The sequence below is a fragment of the Anopheles coustani genome, chromosome 2 (assembly GCF_943734705.1).
Source record: "Anopheles coustani chromosome 2, idAnoCousDA_361_x.2, whole genome shotgun sequence".
Classification (NCBI taxonomy): domain Eukaryota; kingdom Metazoa; phylum Arthropoda; class Insecta; order Diptera; family Culicidae; genus Anopheles; species Anopheles coustani.
The window spans coordinates 26371468-26391887 of NC_071289.1; the positions used below are offsets into that span (position 1 = coordinate 26371468).

Genomic DNA, 20420 nt, shown 5'->3' on the forward strand with positions numbered 1-20420 from the left:
GATTGCTTTCATCAGAAGTAACAGTCGGAATCTAGCAGGTAAATAAAATAAGTTATGAAAATGTTTTATTATCAGTAATTAGTTGATAAGCTTTGATTTAATGTTATCATTCTTTTGTTCTAGCAACACGTTTAATGGAAAAGTGTTGTTAGCCTGTTAGCATTGCTGCTGTAAATGCAACGTTTTCAGTGGCAATTAAAATGGAAGATCCACGAAATACGCTTGGAACTTCTAAGTGCAGTGTCTTCGAATTCGTACTTTATGAATTGAAATGGGGTATGAAGGTTATGGGCAGTAATCAGGTAAGATATGAAGTTAAAATTGACGATACGAATGAGTTTGTTCATATCTATATTTAAATAATGTTCTCTGTTTTGCTAGTACGAACGTTCAAACACGATGTGTGTGAGGATTCGCACCCTTTAATGCATTTAAGCTTAACGACCACACTACACGATAGGTCAAAGCCACCAGCTGTTTAATTTTCTCCAGTTTTACTTCCTTGGTTGGCTTCAGTTTCATGAAAAGCATCTTCGGCGTCGTTACAGTTCCAGGAATTATTTTGGTAAGTCATCTTCTAAAAGACGTATTGCAATAATACCATACATATGCCGTAAGATACGGGAAAGTGTATTTCCGATTTTATATATTCACTAAAATTATTGAAACATTTTAGATAACCCGCCATTCATCAAACGTCCTCCGCTTCAATGCATGATGCTGATGTCTACTGCCTTCAACAACACCGCCAGTATCAGAACTGGTAGACGGAAAGATCAACTGGTAAGCTGATATTCTATTATTTAAAACAATTGGGGTAATAACTTTGAAAACTTAACAGTTTTTAATATTAATTTGGTTCCGTTTAATGCAACAGTTTTATCACAAAAAATCGAGTCCATGTAATAAGAAAATATTAGATAAGAAAAATCAACATTAAATTCTTATACCTAAAAGGTGAACTAACACATCGTAATTGATGGATATCAACGATACTGAGTTGATGTAGGAAATTTCGTATATCAATTTATTTAATTGATATCTTCTACATTCTATAATAACAATGCCTTGTTCATATCATTCAGCAATAATATCAGCTCGATTACGATTCGTTAAGGCAAATTATTATATATTCTTTTTTCTATTTTACATTCCAGATTCGAATGATGATCATCACTGCATTTGATAGAGATCGTAAATCTTGTGTGTTCACCAAAAAAAATGGTAAATAAAATGAAAACCAAGCTAAAATAATTTTCGTTCATCGTATTTATTCGGCGCACGGGCTGTGACGTCACAGCCAAGCGTCGGAGTGAAAGAAACAAATACACCGCGGGGAAAAGTAACTCAAGGCCCTGGGGTGCTCGCGCGCTCACCACTGAAATAGCCCGCGAAGACGCTGCTATCGCGGGGAGTTGTCGCTCCCGGCTATTATTTGCAGATAGCCGGCTATAACCCGCCCAACTCGAGTTTATAGCATTCAAATGGGTAGTTGGGGTGTCTTGAAAGCTCGCCCAGCTCGGTCGGTCTCGGCCAAAGAAACTTTTCTCTCGTGAAGTGGCCGGCTTTGGAGCGAACCGGGAACGGTTCGGGGTTTTCGGGACGTACGTGTGTTGCGGGCAGTTTTCCCACACCGCACTCCACTACACAAGTAGTTTTCCCCCACCGGCCAGGGCACGGGAAAAAGGACACGGAATTTAAAGAAGATAAATTGATTACAAAGTTTCAGTTCACTCTCCCATGAACTCGGGCTCGGCTTCTGTGTCAGTCCATTCTTTAATATTGTCATTTATCGCGCGGGCGTATAAAGTTGTGCGGAAACTCTAATGCACTGCGGAATGCTCGACGGCGGCGAACTTTTTTCCCTCCTTTCATCAAATTAGGTTAGCGAGGCGGATGAGAACGTGCACCGCCACGTGCGCCCGACGTAAATTGGGTGGGTAAAATGGTAAAAAAATAATCTTAAACAATATATTATTTATGGTTTCAGTAAAGTTCATCCAATTTTTTTTTCATGATTAGAAAACTTTGCCTGCGTTGTTGAATATCATTTTAGTTTTGAAATCATCGAAAATGTAAATTAAAATGTTTTAAATAAAATGCAAATTCGTACAATAATTAAAACACTATTATTCCAAACAACTATTGACCTAATTTCTTGTTCGTCGTTACACTTAATGGAAACATTTCAAAAGTCAGTCATGTTTGATGTTCCACAGAACACCGTTTTGAGACTTAAAGTACCTTGTGCTTTATGAACGAGTCACGTCCAACATTGGAGTGCAACAATGTCCCCTAGGGATGGTAAATTCCACTAACGGCTGTTTGCACGCGAGCCAGCTCTTGGCCAGATCCGCGAGGGATCTGTATTCTGGCCGGCTATTCGAAAATCCTTTCGCGAAAAACGCTGGCCATTACATGCCGACCATTCGCGATGGTCCAGAAAAAGCGGCTACAGCTGGCCCGGATGGCTCCGTTGTGACATGAACCGATGCTGCTGGCTGAGGCTCTTCCGCTCGCGGTAATGTATTTAACAACATGGACGTCCCCTTTCCACGTGCGCCCATCAAACGTGGGCCAAAATCATTCGCAACGACAAGTTTAATGGCCTCGTTCGAGGATTTTTCAACTCAAAACATCCAACATGACGTGCGGATGCACCGAGTTGGCGTTGTTGATTCGTTCATCCACCTTTTGTTCGTATACTAGCCAGTTTCAGCATTCGGGACTCGTTTAGCTATCCATTGCACCTTTTAGGAAATGGGTTTAGTAGTTTTTGTGTTTTGTTATGGCAATCACTATGGCTTAATTGAAAGTTGGCTGCAGATGACACAAGCATTTGACGACGTTATGTGCCATGTTTGACGAGCTTAATGACTCTGCCGTATGTCGATTGTATTGAATCAATTTTGAGTAAATTTTTGTAATGCTATAATGTTTAAAAATATTTTAAAAAAACTTGAAAAGGTTGAAGGCAAGTCACTTGTTATCACTGCATTCCTTTATGTAAAAATATCATTAAAGCTTCAGCCAGGGATACCATATTACACGTAAAAACAACCCCTAAACTTTGACCTTATAAGAGAAGCGCTTTCCTTCTACCGGTGAAAATGGAAAACCTTTCAGCATCTCAACGTATAACGATTCCTTTTTTTTTCTTCCCGGGCGTGTATTTATTTTTTGCATCTCGCGATCAACTTTTCCACCGACCCACCGAAAGGGAATGCCACCGGTACGGTTCGCTGCCGGTGTGCGGGAGTTATGAAAAATGAAATTTCACCATTTCCATCCGGCGGAAATGAATCGAGATGAAATTGGTTTGAGCAATTCGCTGCTGAATAAAATATCACCGTTACTTCTGATGCCTTGCGTTTGCGTTACCTCGCCACACGGCCCTTTGGCAGGCAGGTGCGTGCGTTGGGCTGGGAGAGGGGTGGAAATTGGAAAACAATTTTCACCACCGCTTCAAGCAGCTCTCTCAGAAGCGGTTAGCGGGCTGGGAAGCGTTCGTAGAGGTTGTCTTAAAGTAGTCGAAAAGAAACCACGATGTATGTTGAAACCGAAAACAAAAACGATAGGGAATTTTGCAGATTTTCTTCCGAACTGAAGCATTTCGTATTGAAGTTCATGTTCATCGCTACTCAATACTTTAATTAAACTTACATTAATTTCAAGTTTAATTTATTTAGATTATTTTTTTGTTCATTTTACGTTTTGCGCTTCCTGTTTAAGTTCAATGTCGTATTCCATAGGAGTACCCTTTCCCCCACCATCCCACATCTCTTCCTTTCTACGTGAAAAAATACCACTCTTACTTCATCATATTTTATTCGGCATCTTCTTGACCCCCATTGGGGGTCTATTTTTCCTTTCACATTGGCATATCATTTTCTCATTTCTCCTCCAACCCCGGAATTCGGTTGAACGCAGTGTTCCCGTTATTGTAGCATAAAAGGTGGGTGTGGCCCTGCTTCCCAAGTGATTGTATGTTCACTTGCCTGAACGCAAATTCAAACTAGCTTCCAGTTGTAATCACCTCGTCAGGAACGGTATGAGGGCAAACGTTCTGAAGAATGGAAAACCCAGTGACGAACTGTTTGAAGCGGGGTTGGTGATGCTAATGTCGGTAGGGATGGAATATTCTTTTCCAAACCCATCAACAGAGGCAATTCCACACTAAAGCACATACACACACACACACGCGCACTTACAATAAGGTGCTTGTCACCAGTGAATGTCGTGACAACCATTTCCTTTGGCAGCCCCACTTTCCACTGTCTGAAGTAAACCGAAACCCCGTCAGCATCAGCGACAGTAACGGCAGTGAACCTGGAAAAACCTCACTTATGTATGTGTGTTATGCGCTATCTTCAGCGCCAGGATATTTTCCATTTTGCGTTCCACGGCTTTACAAGAGGCCGAACGGTTTGGCCTTCGAAAAAGCGGCAAACTCGTTATTTATCCCATTTATTCCGACATACCTCGGTCGCACACGCTTTCCACCGCTTGCCACAGTTGTTGCCATGGCTTCAATCTCTAAGCGAAGCACAAGCCTTTCCCTCCCTCTTCCGAGAACGCTCCCCTCCCGCGCAGGGCACGCCCGTTCTGCCATGCGGGAGTGGATTATCATTAACAACTCGTCGTCAGACTAGACTCCCGAAAAACGTTCACAAACACACATGAATGACATGGGGAGAGAGGGGGCAAAAAAAAGGTGACCGACATGCTCCCGCACCAACCTGTTATCCCGCGGAAAATGCGCGCGCTTTCACCCTTCGCCCGCACCGAAAGGATGCAAAACACGTGGCAGTGTGATAAGCAGTTTCGGTTTCACCCTTAGACAAGGCGAGCTGATGTCACAGCTATGGGTGGGTGGGTAACAGAGGCGCGGGGAGCGTTGGGGGAGTATTTTTGGATAACAAGTTTTTCAATTCCATAAACATGCGGATAAGAAGGCATCCCGGAGGGTGGAACCACCTTGATTTGTGTGTCCCGATATGGCGCGCGTGTGTGGAAACCTCAGGAGCCCATAAGGGGGGAGGGCTGGAGTGGCAAATTTTCTTCTTTCACATTTTACCTCCTTTTTGCCCATGCACCCTCGCTGTATGACACCATAAGGGGCGCCACAAACCCACATCTTCGGTCGATGGATGGAATAGATAAATGCTTCGCTTCTAAACCAGCTGGAACCAGCTGGCAGACTTTTCACAAAGTAATGGCAGCCGCCGGGCAAGACGCACTGTGGCGCAGGTGGGGATGGGAGGGAAGGAGTGTGAAAACTTTTCCAACACACCGGCACAGATGTGTGAGCCGGTTGGCGGTTCTTCTGGCCCGTCGGGGCTCATCAGAGTCGCGCTAAACTTTAGGCAACTGGTTTGTTCGACCATATTTTACGAGCAACCATTTTTTTCCGTTCTGAGTCTTATTCTTAAGCTCTTGTTCGGGGTTTTTCTTCACGTTCTTGTGGATTTCATTTGTCTCGGTGCTTCAGTTTTATTCCAGAGTGTCGTTACCGGTATTTTCTATACCGTTTACCGTACGGTTGCTTTGATCCATTCTCGACCGCCATGTCGCTGGTTTGCTTAAAAACTTGCCCTTTGGTGATTTGATAGCAAAAAACCGAAAACACAATCCCTAAGTATTTTTTTGTAGACCAGAAAACATGATCGCATGTGAAATTTCATGCATCGATCTGCACTAAAAGATAGTTCTATTTTCAAATTTTGGAAAAATGACCAATATTTGAGCAACCCCGTCTTCCACGTAGAAAGCTCCCATGTTTTCCCTTCCAACACTAGAAAACCGAACATTCAAATAAACCTCTATCGACAAAAAAGAAACTTTCCGAAAAGGGGAAACCAGTGAAAATTCAATTTAAATTCATGGAATTTGCAAAGCAGTAAAAATATACCGAACCCAAGGAAAGGCGGGATTTTGCACGTGAAGTTTTTCTATACTTTTTTTTTAAACTCTATTTCTCTCACAACTCACTCCTTTTAGAGTGGTTAGCAAATTCACAGAAAATGTGTAAATGCATGCACACTTTACATCGACCTCGGATGGCAAAAGTAATGGCGCGCTTCAAGAGGCTGCACTCGACCTAAAGTTCGGCACTGAAGGATCCCCGTCCATTTTTCGGTGTGATCTTTACACTTTTCGCTCACACTGCCTTTAGATGATCCGGCGGAAGACGGTGATCCTGATGGTGCACGATGCATCAATGCCCGTTGCAAGTTGCACCAGCGTGAAAGACAACGTACAGACAGTGATTTGACTACGACCGTACGTCGAACCGAGGAGCAATTCGTACGCAAACCCGATTGGCAAAGTTAAAAAACTTTCCAGCAAAGTTATTTAATATTTCCGTTTTGCTTTCGCTCTCACTCTCTCTCTGTGCTTGGTGTGTTCGTCCAACCGTTGTCTGTTTGGACCTCCTTCTTGGCCCCACGAAATTTCCTATCATTTAAATGAACTCCATCTACTACTTCTGCACACACTTAGGAAGTTGTTCGACATTTTGCAATCGCTTACATCGGATTTCGGAGAACATTTGATGCCCGGTTTAAGTTGCACCGAGTTGGATTCCGCTTCCACTTAGCCCTAGCTGCTGGCGGCGATTATTACTCCCAAGTGCTACTCAGCACAACTCGAAGTGGATTTACATGTTAACGCCAGGTAGTACTTTAAATGCGATGATTGGAAGAAACTTTTCTGCACATTTTGGGCCCTGCAGCCCCCAGCCGGTTTCCGTCCGACCGCATGTTAAGCGGAGCAGATAAATGTTGTTCAAGTTTTTGCTCCCGTAAAAGCTTCAACCCTTGTTTGTGCCACCATTCAGGGAAGGGTTTTCCGTTTTTCCCACCGACGCAATAAAGGCTGCCACGATTGAACCAAAGTAAAATCGGGGCAAAAAATACGTGCTAATCGCGCCGCAGACGGACAAAAGCCACTGTTTGCTCACGTACGGGTTCGTGAAACAATGGTGACCCCCACGCAGGATGGAAAAATGGGGTGAAAATCTTCCATCCCGGGCAGATTTCGCACGGAAAGCGATGGGGGGAGGAGAGAACGTAAAATCAATGAACATTAACGGTGCCATCGTCGGGACGGGTTTCCGTGCGTCACGCTCGCCCCAAAAAGGGACACTTTAACGACAGTCATTATTTTCGGCATCGTACAAGTGAGCGGATGGACAAAAATTCCCTCCATTCGAGCGGTTCGTTTTTTTTCATCGTACCACAGAAACATACTCCGATGCCGGTGCCAGTCATCGAGGAATGCCGGGAACATGGGTAAAAACGGACCTTCCATCATCTCTCTCGAGAACAACGAAAGCAGAGATGGAAAAACACACTTCGCTTTTGAGGACTCCGAAGAAAAAGGGCGATTGGAAAGGGAAAAGAAACGCGCCAAGAAGCGAGTCCCGTAACGAGTTTCCACCGAGGGCGACACCGGGGAAAAAACTAGTTGCCCAGTGACCACCGGATGGACGGTTTCCGGGAAATGGCCGACCGACCGGTGGTCAGAATCAACAAGGAGATAATTGATTGTGCAGCCAAAGGCTCCGACACCGGGGAGACAGGGCCAGCTTGTTCGCTCCGGACGCCAGCAGCCAGCGCGGATCGACCGAAAGGATCGTTGTTTTCCGGCCATCCAGCCATTGCCAACCCTCTGGTCTGGTCTGGAAATTAATCACCCTCCGAGGAACTTTTACGAGTGCAAAATTGTTTCCGCGACAGAGTTAACCCATTTTCGGTGGACGGGCGAGGTTCCGGACCGCTTCGAAGGGTCAATTTGGGCCACTTTGACGCTGGCTAATAGGCAACGCACACAGACGGCACGGGGGATGGGTTGGCGCCGGTGGAAGGGGGAAGCGTCCTCGGGCGAGGGCGTCCGGAAGCTCAAACTTTTGCTACATTTTCATCACATCTGAGCCGCACTTTGTCATGCCGGTGGGGTGTCTTATTTTAGTTTACTTTCCCAAAAAGGGAAGTAACCGACACAAGAAAATTGCGTGAAACGACATCACGAACCGTGCCCTATTTTCTTCAGCCCAGTCGATTCTAGTTGAAACGTAAACAATTGTTCCGAGAAATTTTATTTCGTGGAACCAAATATCGTAAGCGGATAGCTTATGAACTTACTTCTAAATGTATTACAGTCTTGTTATATTCTGATAAAAATCTGAAAACGAAAAGTATTTGAAACTAATAGAAACAGGAAATTCTTAACATTACAAATGTTTCCCTACTCTCACCATTTCGTACAGAAACGGCTTCTGAACGCAATCTAATCGAAGAATTTTCTTGTTTCTGGTCATATCATTTCAGTGAACTTGAAAAAGGCCTATCCAAAGAGTACCGGGCCCTTTAAATTGTCAAACTTTTATGGAAATAGGCAGTTGTCAAATCAACTAAAAGCTCTGAAAATTATAGATTTTCTAAAAGCTAGAACGGAAAAACATTGAAGAAGAGGTTCGACCTCAGATTATAGTTTTGTTCAAACATGATTGCTAAATTTGATAGATCATTCGAGTTGAAAACCACAGCAAACGAGAAAGTTAAACTAAGATCAACAACGTATTTACTAGGAAGAAAAGGGCTCGTTTATGTATTTAAAAAATATATTTTGCATACGAAATAAAAAGAGGAAAATGTAATGAACAGCAACAGGAACAAAGTGTCTTAAATATGTCCAAGTGTTGTTTCGGTTTCGTGCATTGTTATGTGGGTTCTGTCCCAATATAAAACTAACCTAAGAAAGTCAATTAAATATGTTGGTGCCAACAGTTGTGGTTCTTCAAATAATCGTTAACAATGACAGACCTTTTAGATTTGTGTCATAAGTCCAAAATACATGTATATTTCATGTTCAAAAACAATTGTTAAACTGTTCAATTTAGTTGTCAAAATCATCTAGTTGTAAAAATCATCAATGATGTAAAATTACGTAAACACACGTTAAAAGCAACTTGGCAGCACGACTAATGTCATCGAACAGGATTTCACAATTAATTTTTAATTAATTTCTTTAGAAACTTCAAAATTTGAAATTTCACGTTACAACGAAACCGAAAAACAACTGCGCCCACCTTTTCCTTCGATTAAAATTACTCAACCATCAACGCTGCAGCGTTTTGTTTGTGTGAAATAAATTGAAAGTCTTTCACTTAACGCCGTCGACTTCATTCCCGTAAAGTGCTTCTCGGCTTTCAATAAAAGTCCAAACTTTTGCCATCGATTGATGAGCTTCCGGACGTGCGCATTACGCCCCGCATCGCACCATCGCACCATCAACTTGCCGTAATGTTTACTACCCCGGGCCAGCCATGCCACCCCCCTCACCCCTGGCAGCGGCTGTCAAAATGAACAAATTGAACCATCAACCCCATCAAATCAGTCCCACCAGGATGTGCGTCGGCGAGACGCACGCCGGTTTAAACCCATCTCCCCGGTGGTTTATGGTGCAGCGCATAAAATTCATCGACTCTTTTATATCAGCACCATTCCGCCGTGCCGCCGCCAGTGGAACCACCGTCGGACGTGCGTCGGTTTTCTGGAGCGCCCCATTTGGTCGAGGATTTGCTGAAACTCGACACGCTGCATCTCACAAATGAAGCCCTTCTCCGGGGAGGCGGAACACAGGAAGGACGACCCCATCTTCGAAAACGGCTCCATGTAGATCACTTTCGAGATTTTGAGTGGCACGGGATACACTTTCCCAAGAAATGACACCCCACACGAATATCGAGAGCACAGGACTTAAGGAACTAAATCTAATTTAAAAGTTTAATCCTCTCCCAAAACCAGGGCGGAAAGGGCTGGACGTGGGTCGGGGTGTCATCACATCTTGAAAAGTTTCTTCCCCGAAATCCTCTCTTGCAATCATCCACCAACAAACCAGCACACACAGAGCAAGTTTGTTTGTTTTTCCGGTGCATAAACCACGCCAAGCCGTTGTTTTTCCGTACTTTCCCGCATGCCAAAGCGTATGTCAAACGATGGTTTATGTGTTTCCGCGTTTCCATGCAGCGTCCGGGGCGCACTTTCGGGTGGCGTTCGCACGGAAACACGTTAAACTCCTAACATAAAGCCCCCGAACTTAACCGGTTTAGGGGCACTTTCTGCACTTTCAAACCGGGAAAAAGTGGCGCTGCTAAAGTCTCGCCCGTTGCGTAATTTGTTCCATCCACCAAATTTGTTAAGGTGTCACGCGGGCAAGCGGAGGGAACCGCGGTACAGAACAACCGAAATGGTCGGATGGATTAGGGCAAATTGTAATCATAGTTTTCGAGCGAAAATGAGTAGAATTTCCCGCTGTACGTGGTACGTTTGGTCTCGTGCTGGGTTTGCGCGAGGGAGCATAAATCGTGCCGGATGCAGCGGATTGTCTACAAAGTAGTGAACGCATCCCGGGGGCGTCATGGTCGAGGGAAAAAGGGGGGAAAAGGTACCCAATGGCAGGAGTGGAACGAAGCTATTTTAAATCACATAAGGATGTGAGTCGTAAACGCTGGCGGAATGAACTTTTCATAGACCAAACTCGTGTTTTTAATCTCACCGCAATGCCAGAATTACCATTGCGGAAAAAGGAGCTAGGGAACCAGCACATAAACTTTCCGTGAGACGATAATACAGGACAAAGACTTTCATTTGTCACACAACATATTGGATGGTTTGGAAAAATGTGGGAAAATTCTGAAAAGTTTATAAATATGAAACACCAAACTGATGGACTTTCACATTCCTTTTTCCGTCATTTTCGAGTTGAAAAATGGTAAATAATTTTCTCACCTCGAGTAGAAACGTCCAATGCAATGTCAACTCACCAAAAAAGCGTCCTTCTAAGGAATTCCGAAATAGATTTCCAATCATGACCGAAGCTTAAACCATTCGCAACATGTTAACCGATTTTATTCCACAGCACCTCCCCTTTCGGAAGCTTTCATTAACAGCCCACGTACGATGGGGTTTTTGTTGAACGCGTTGGCCTAAAATATTTCTCCCATTTTTATTCCAAGCTAACGGCAAATCAGACCTAACCCTTTTCACCCGACATCCGATTGGACCGTGTTGGGGTAGGGTTTTTCCGGCAGTCCGGGAGGATTTAACACAGAACACAGAAAGTGTGTCCCTCCCGTTATGATGGGAGCTAGAGGTTAGGATTTCCGTTTTTTTTCCGGTGCGTGTTTGTTTAACCATTTTTGTGCATTTTTCTAATCAACCCACGAGGAGGCTCTCGGTGGCTCCCGACTCGAAGGAAAGAGCTTTGTAGAAACGGCACGCCGGTTAAATTGAAAACGAATCCCCGAAAACCCTATCCCAAGCGGGGGAAGCACCTGGGAAAAGCCGAAACCTGTGCTAGCGAGCGGGAAAAAGAACGGGTTGGATCAAAGGGGACACCCGGCGCTACGACAACGTGCGCTTTGGCACGGCGGATCCCCGCTGGCCCAGGTCAGACCAATTCCAAACCACATTGTAACACCATTTCGAGCACCCGGTTTTCGGTGGAGCGGAAAACTTTTTGCCCCTAATCCCCAGACTAGACTGCCCCGAACGACTCCATTTACGAAAGCAAACCAACCGGAATCATTGTGGCCAAACCGGGGCGGTATCGTTTGCTGCGATGTTTGGCAAGCGCTGCTTTGATTTCTGCTGGGAATTCGAAAAAGTTTCGAACCAAATTATTGTACACTGAATGTGCTATTTCCGTGCGAGAATTGAATTGATTTGAAGCTAAACCATTCTACTAATGGAATGTGTGTTAGAGAGCGAGTCTATCCAACATTATGATACTTTTTAATGTTGGGAAATAAATTTGGTATCGATCAAGTATGAACATCTTGTATACAAGATTTAATAATCTGTATTTGCTTTAACCAAGTGTAGCTTTTACAAGACACCTGTGAAAAGTTCTCAATGCCTTGGTACATTGTATGTATGTATATTTGTGTTACTTTGAAGCATAACATGCAATCCTGCCAAACCGAATCTACCGTTACCCGTGGAAAACATTGCAACTACAGCATTATCATTCATCGATTTCCCTCGGCTGTTTCGCATTGAAAAATCTGATTCACTTCTCCACGCCGCACAAACAACTTCATTACGAGTGAGGCACCAAAATTAACATATCACTGAAAACAGCAGTTTGCAGCACGGAAAAGGGATATCCCGTTTTTCCGAAACAAAAATAGTCACGAACCCGCACACCTAGCCCCCGGAAAACCGCACCTATCGGGATCATTAGTTCGCACGTCCGCTCCGTTCCGCACTAATCACTCATTCCGCGAAAAACATAATGAAACAACTCGCGGATGCCCATCCCTCCCCCGGGGGAGGGGATAAGCGAACATAATTAAACTAATGCATGGAAATTACGCGATCGGTCCCGTCCGTTTCCTGCTGCTTTCCACCATGTAGGACAAAGAAAAAAGTGAAGGGAAAATGAAATCGAGCGTTGTACCGCCTCCGGTAGGATTCATCTCCAGCGAAACCCCTACGCCCGGGTCGGGAAACCCTTTTTACTGGCTTTGTCGGGAATTCCTGGAAAAGGGAAATGAACTATCGGTAACTTCTTGCTTCTGGAATGCTCCGGGTTTTGCGGGGAGGGCGAACAAAGCCGGAGTGAACGAATGCGTGCACCGAACGAGGCCACAATGCAGCAATGGGTTGTCATCAAAAGCAGATGCTCATTATGCTAAACAGTTACGGATCCGTCGAAGCGTGTTTTAGATGTTGCAGCTGCACGATTTTCCGGCACGACAAAGGCAAACTTTGCAAGCGCACCGTCTCGGTACGCGCCCATTAGATGCAGTGTGAGAATAATATTACTAAGGCGCGTCTAACTTTGGATTTTGTGGATCTGCATTTAACATTTTCCATCATTTTTTTTTTCGTGTAGGACACAAAAGAGAACCGAGCAACATTTTTGCATTGTCCCCCAAAGAACAGTTCACACATCAAACTTTACTAGTATGAATAGGTTCAGAGGGGAGAAAAACTTATCTAATTAAATGCAACACCCCGTAACCACATGGGATGTATTCATCCACCTCGGTTGTACTCGACAAAATGCTCGAACATCGAAACACATGCGTTGAAATGTTTGATTTGTATAGCACGGCGTGTGCTCTTGTTTGCACGCCTGTAATTATGGTAATGGGTTTGTGTAACGCAACGAGAGTTTGGATTTTATTTGGTTGTTCAATGTTTTCACAACGAATTGTTTAAAAAAGCACTGATTCCAATTCCCATAGGGATAGTGCGGGAAATGCTGCTCTGCTTTTGACCGCTAACATGACAGCCGAGTAATTAGTTTAGCGATGAAACCGACCAAACCAGCACGAGCAGCTGAATGACATGGAACACGAAAATCATTGTCACATTTTGATCGGTAAAAAAATAATTATGATCCCATTGAAACGGATGAAGAAGGGAGGCAAATCGTTAAGAGTAGCTGGAAAAACAATTGTGCATTGTTTGAAATCTGTCAGTTGAGTGCGAAACTTATTTAAATACTGATGAAGATTTAATAAATTGAGAGCATCACGGACAAAGCTCCACGGGATTTTGTTGTTTAATATTTTGGGAAAAAGTAAAGCATATCGTACCATTTTATTTTTGTAATAAAATCAATGGTAAGCTTTCCGTTGAATTAACTATTTTAAATATTAACAAGTTTAAACAAACTACCATAAAAGGTTTAAATCAACTGATTCATTTTTCCTGCCCTCAGCGAGAGAACAGCGAGAGGTACGGTGGTGATGTCTCGCGATTTTTCTCTTCTCCAGTCCGACAAAAAAGTCGCTACTTGTTGGGAAATGCGATACACGACCGCTTGGCAGCGATAAAAGCCAATCGAATGAAGTTATTCAATTTCTTGCTCGTTCGGCGTCAAACGTTTCCGTCGACGACATGGATACCTTCGGCAAAGTTATTTCTGTTTTATTTCTTTTCCCTTTTTTGCAGTGGCAAACAAAACAGACCTCCCCCTTTGCCGTAGGCACATTTAAGACTTCAATTTTATTGAAAAATCAATTTGCACTCGCTCGCTTTCGACGGGTTGCGTAAATGCAGCTTGGAAAGAAGGGGGAAAACTCGGCCATCATGCACCGCCGGAGTATTTTCTCTCAATCTCCCCGGGATGGCTGTCAGTGTATAATATTGCACGTCCCGTTGTTTCAATCCCGGTTCGGCGAAGCCAAGCCCGTCATGCGATATTGCTCCGAGGAACGAACCTCCAACGGTGGCGCGATTTCGCGTAGCGAATAACAAAGATGTACGTGGAAATGCGTCCATCGGATCCAAACCGGGCTAGAAGAGCGTGCATATGATCACGATATAGCTACTCATCGCATCACGGAGCATCCCGTCAGGTCACCGGAGGCCACGCTTCGTCGCTGGAACGACGTTAAAATCCTTTTTCCGAGCGAAAACACCACCGGGCCGTATAATGGCAGGGTAACGGAAGATCGAGTAATAAAAAATTACAGTGGAGGGAATAAAAAATAACGAAGTAGAATGCAACAGTTCGTTCGGGGTGCACGCGTTCAAATGGCATCATAAAACGCGAACCGGGGCGCAAAAGGGGACAGTTGCAACTATTTGAGAACAATTTGCAAAACGTGCTTTGCATAACGAACGAGTGCGCTGTGAGAGTTTAGACCCGAGCTGCAGAGGTTAAACGCTTTGCAGAGGCTCGGCGAGGAATGAGGGTTTCTTTTTTAATTGATGCGTTTAGCAGAGAAGTGAGTATGTGTGGGTGTGAGGAAGGAAATGGAAGTATTTAATTATGAAAAGAGTCATTCCTAGTTGGATACAATTATCATGCACTGAACAAGAGTTTTTAATTTTTCTTTTCAGTTTTAACATAAAAAACTAATTTTCTTGAAATTACTCATAACTTTTTTTTCATACACAAAACATTTTAAATTTCTTTTGAGAAATCTTCATTAATAAAAAAACAGACGTCATTGTAAAGAAAGATTAATAAATAAATCTAAACAAAGAGGATCTTGTACAGCAAAGTAGAGTAGAGTAGAACAAAGAGAAATCTTGCCTATTGAACATCTTTTTTCTACCTTACTGGTCGAAATTACCATTCAAAAACATGAATTAAACCTTAAAACTACGCAAGTTCCTTTATGATGCTCATTGCACTAAAGCTAAAAGGCATCGTTTAGAATACATTAAAGAACCGAGTAATCTGTGCATTGAAACCAATCGAACCAAGCAACGGTACACCTTCACGAGCAAGTAATGAAAAGCAATCACCGGTAGACTGGAATCCCTGCAAAGAATCCGACAATGCTGGGGGAACTGTGCTATCTGACGGGCAGCAAAGTGGACTCCACCGGGGAGACCGGAGGATTTTTGCTTTCATTGATCGACCGACAACAAACAAGAAATAACTCATAATCGACATTTTCACGTTCGATTACCTCAACACTAAAGCGCGCGTCCCCTGCTGGGTGTTTCCAATCAGGTCGGGAAGGAGAAACGTCGTCGTCGTCGTCTGTCGTCCTCGGGTCGGAAACCATTGCGGTGGATGTGGAGTGATTGAAAAGCCTAGGATTTATTTCTACCCGTCCGATGTCAAACGATGAAATACGTGATAGAAAATTGAATTTCTCTGGCCTCCCACCGGGGGGACGCAGCGATGGGAGGGCAAACGAAGCGTTTTCCACAAACATTCCCTGGGAAACATTTCTCGAATCGCCTTTTGCGAGCTCATCCAGTGGATCGTCCCAAATGCTTGGACGATAAGTACATGGTACGGGCTTTCCCTCCTCACGCGGACCCCGTTTGCCCGTCAGGTGTGTCTTCTCGGAAAAGCCGGCGCTCGGTGCAGATGTGAGCAGTGGACGAAACTCAATCAATCATTAAATTGCCAGCATCCTCCGCCCGAGGGCACAAGGAGCGAGGGCTGCCGACGGGCTTGGCTGGGACGAGGATGCGCATCACAACCGGCACGCGAACTCTGACCGCATTTACACAATTTTCCTCCCCAAGGTTTGGATAGGCAGGTCCTCCGGGCACGACCGGCAGCCAGTTGGTCGGAGAGATTGACACACTTTTTACCGAGCACTTCCTGCAGCTTGTGTCCCGTTTCCGGAGCCGGATGTGACACACTACTAGGGGGACGGTTCATAAGGTTTCGGATGAAGTCATTCGTGACGTTCGGGGCGATCACCTAAAATCCGTAGTTGAACCACTTGAATGCGGTAAATTTAAAGTTGACGAGAAATTTCTCAAGAGCTTTCACTTAGCTTAACGTTGGCACATTCGGTTTTCCATTTCCAGCAACGGCGCCGAAGGTCCTATGTTTGACTCGCTAATCGACAAACGACGGAAAACAAATACCGAACCCGATACGTGCTGTAAGCAAACTTTGCTTTGCCTCCAATTTGCTGTAAACATAGTTTGCCGGTGCGTAGTTCCTTGATCTTTCGGTCGATCCGTGGCGGCCCGAACTCGGAGGCACCGAACAACAACACATCAAAGAACTCCGGTTCGAGCAGTTTTCACTCCGTTTCCCATTCCATTTTCATCGGCGAACATTTAACCCCCACCGGATCACTCGATCTTCAACGTTTTCTCCACCCCACAGGGGAATGAGTATTTTACCGTCAAACGAAACGAATCGAATCGAACATCGAGCTTGTCTCCGAAACGGTCGCACACATACCCACACCGTTCTCTTCATGCCGGCGGCTTAGCACTAGACAATATTGATTTTGCAATCTGAGAACAAGCGCATACACACAAGAAAGCAACGCACGGGCGTCCGGGTTTGGGGCGGAAAAGCTTTCACGCACTCGACACACCAACCTCCGTGTTTCCCAGCGGAGTTCCGCCCAAACTGCGAAGGAACCCATCACTCAGTCTTCTTTAGGGGCTGCAAAAGGTCTTTCTGTTGTTCTTGGCTGATTGGCTTCGGAGCTCATTGTTCGTTTGTTTCGTTCGATGCCGTCATTTGTTGCAGCATCCAAAGCCGAAACCGATGAGCCGCTCTAAGCCGTTGGTGGCCTAGAGGCAAAGCATAAGCTGTGGTTTTGGGCAAAATGAAAACTGTAATTCTTATGCGGCATTGCATCGAATGGAGTGCTCGGGAGACGAGAACGAACACGACGACGACAACGACTACATCGATGGTTGATTGATAAATTTTTAATCAAAGCTGCAAATAGCTCGTTGATTTTGATGCAAATTCAGCCATCTTGATAAATCGTTCTATTTCGTCTCTAAGCGGTTCACATCTTAACGAAAGATCATCGATTAGTTTTTCCTCACAAGATGCATTGATTGAGTGTGATGCAATTTACAATTAGCAAATTTCTCACGGAAGGGATAACTATGACACTGAAACAAAATTTTGCGTTTTAGAAAGTTCAAAATCATGTTCACAATATCAAAACGACTTCAAATTGAGAAATTGATCTAATGCTTTTGAATCAGTTTCCCCTATTTCGTCAAGTTACTCCTTTGCAAAATTCTCCCCCATTTTGTCACACATTTGCCGAATTACCCTCATTTCACACTATCCTAACGTAACTTCAGACCAATCTTTCTGACCCATTTCCGTGATACAAAGCTTCAAAGCTAATTGTTCAAAGAAATAATCACGGATGAAAACGGTGTCGTAAACGTCTATGGAGTGGTCGAATCATATTGAATTAGTTTGTCTTGCTAACATTTTTTTCATAAGTTTCAGCGATTTTAGATTATCTTCTGGTTTGTTTGATTTTTATTTATATCTCGTGTTAAAATATAAAAAATTCTGTATTTTTTAAAAATATACTCATATATCAAGTTAGTTTTGGACTTTATAGCTAAAAGACACAGCTTCAAACGATGTTAAACTTGTTAGTTCAGTACTTTATTACGTAGTGTGTAAACTAAGCATTTTGAAAAATAAAAATAAAATAATCTCAACCCATATTTTTTAGACTCAAGTAAACAATACTATTTTTATGAATTGTCTCATTTTAATGCATACTTCTTTTTTGGTGCACCTTTTAAAAGTTCTTTTCTACCAGTTTTTCTTCCCAGTAAAACGCGGTGTACCTGAAACAATTTGAACATATCCCACCCGCGGAACACGCTATCGCCAGCAATCATCTACAAGCATCGCTGCCTGGCAACCGGCAAAAGGCAAAGCCCGCATACTCGTACCGAAGCAGTACCAAATTCTCATTTACTCAACCGTGTGATACGATCTTAAACTAATTAGCTTTCGCTCCGGAGCGATGCACCAACGCAACGCCCTCGGTTTTCCAGCAACAGCAGCAGACACGATGCACTCCTGTGGCGCCAACCCAAACGGTGTGGGAACCGAACCGACTGTACATCCGTGAGCGGACATTTGTAAGTGTGTCTGTATGCGACATTGCAAAGTATCACATTTGCTTTGCTATCTGGCGTTTTATCGGGTGCAAATAACACGGAAATGGCGCGCCACAGTGTGTATAAGCTAGCACCGGGGAGGTATTTTCCACCAATCCCCGTGGGAACCGAGCGAAAACAAAGAGAACACTACGAAGGACAATCGGGAAGCACTTTCATTTCAAGGTTGAATAAAAGTAGATTACTGAAAACGGCTTACATTGGCTACGAAACCAATTTGTTCGATTATTGTTTCTGGAAACAGCGATTAGATGTAAGGTGTAAAACTTTTCAATAATAAAATCGTGTATTTTAAAACATCTAAATACAATACCGTCCCACCTTGTTAACGGTAAAGAAATTTACATTTCTAACCAATTGAAATGAATCTAATTCAAACATAAATTGCTGCTTATTTTTCACAAAGTTAATAAACCTGTCTACAGTCCATGAAAATGCTAATCTACTCCCTACGCAATGTTTTCTCGCCGGCAACGAGCAATTTGTAAGCCACTAACACCACGATAAGCATCACGGGTCGCGGCAATGGGTTCTCCATAGTTAAAATCGTTTTCATTTTCACCCCCCCAGGGGGGTTTTTCGTTCACTTTCACATCCACCCCTTTCCAAAGTGAAAACCGCAGACCGAACGGTACCATCTCCGAGCTCGTTCATCAGCGATTCAACCTGAATACCGATGCAATTGCTCGCAAGATAAATGTTACCGTAAAAAAAGGGAAATCACTCACACGCACTCACACAGCAAGGAAAAATATATTTCAAACTCCCACAGTTCCGTCGCCTGCTTTTCTACGGTCAAAAAGCTCTGCGCCAGCATGCCGAATGGGGAAGACGAACAACATAAACTTTAAGAAACAGCGCAGCGCTACGCGGATGGTGGGCGAAAATAAATGGATGTAACATTAGGTGGGATCGATTTCCACCGGCACGTACCTGCCACTATCAGCAAACAGAGAATTGGGAGTCGTAAATCCATTACCACCGGGAGCCACATTTCCCGGCCGGGGCCTTCCGACGCGCTGCTTCCCCGTCGGACCAGCACGTTCTTCTGCCGCCGGAAGAAAAAACCGACCACTCGCCACCGGGAGTGTGGCGTCTTTGGAGGTGCGAAGAAAAAAGGAAAAACCGGGCCCCCGGGACCGAAAGCCAACCGTACACGTCGAAGGCGAGGCGGAATATGTGAATATGCCCACGTGCACGGAAATAACGCAACCACTTGCGGTTCACCTTCGGCACGATTCCGGTGTACTTTACGACGTGTGGGCCCCTTTCCCGCCTATCGGCTGCTCGACGCGGAAATGTTTGCTTTCGGTGTGAACGTTTGTGTTACTTTTTATACCACCGTTTCGCCGCCCGTTGGGGGATGGTTTTTGTTATTCACATGTTTTTCCTTTGTTTCTTTTACTTTACCTCTCTCTCTCTCGGGAATGCAAGTGCTTACATACGGTGCAATTCTTTCCTCTAAAACAATGATTTGCAAACACACAAGCACCGAAAGGCTACACACTCGTACTGCACAGTCGTCGACCGATCACCAAGAACCAATAAACTAACCGCAAACAATCTCACACCGCTGATTAATCGTACAAGCTTGTTAGTGCCGCTCTAAACGTTCGCAACAAAACCACACGCTCGCACGCTCATTGCCTTCGCCTCGTTGTTCACCGGCACGTACGCAGCCACTTTCGTACGCTGAAAGACCGGGCGCCTCCATCAAACAGTCAACCGGCACCGCACCGAGGGAAATTACATCCACGCCCCCTTTTGCCACGCCGATGCTTGCGTACACCTACGGATTCTTCTCGCTGCCAATCGGTGGGGGGGTCGAAACCATGATGGATCGTTTGTCGAACGATTTTTACGACCGCTTCCTCTCGGCTTGCTTTCTAATGACTTTCATTATTCAGCACAAAACAACAAAGCAATAAATGGTGCGTGTTCGTTGGCCACGTCAAGCGTGGTTTCTAGTGGTTTGGCACTTCGTTCCCTCCGCAAGCGCTGACAAATGGATGA

At 44.3% G+C, this 20420-nt stretch overlaps 1 protein-coding gene across 1 annotated transcript in view; it reads right to left on the bottom strand.

Annotated features, from left to right (window-relative positions):
- LOC131263545 (uncharacterized) overlaps window positions 1-19401 on the bottom strand; it is a 34395-nt gene extending 14994 nt beyond the window's left edge. The window contains exon 1 of the mRNA XM_058265757.1: window positions 19341-19401. Within this exon, the coding sequence (XP_058121740.1) occupies window positions 19341-19401 (61 nt within the window). The remainder of the gene's footprint in view (window positions 1-19340) is intronic.
- Between the last annotated feature and the right edge of the window lie 1019 nt (window positions 19402-20420).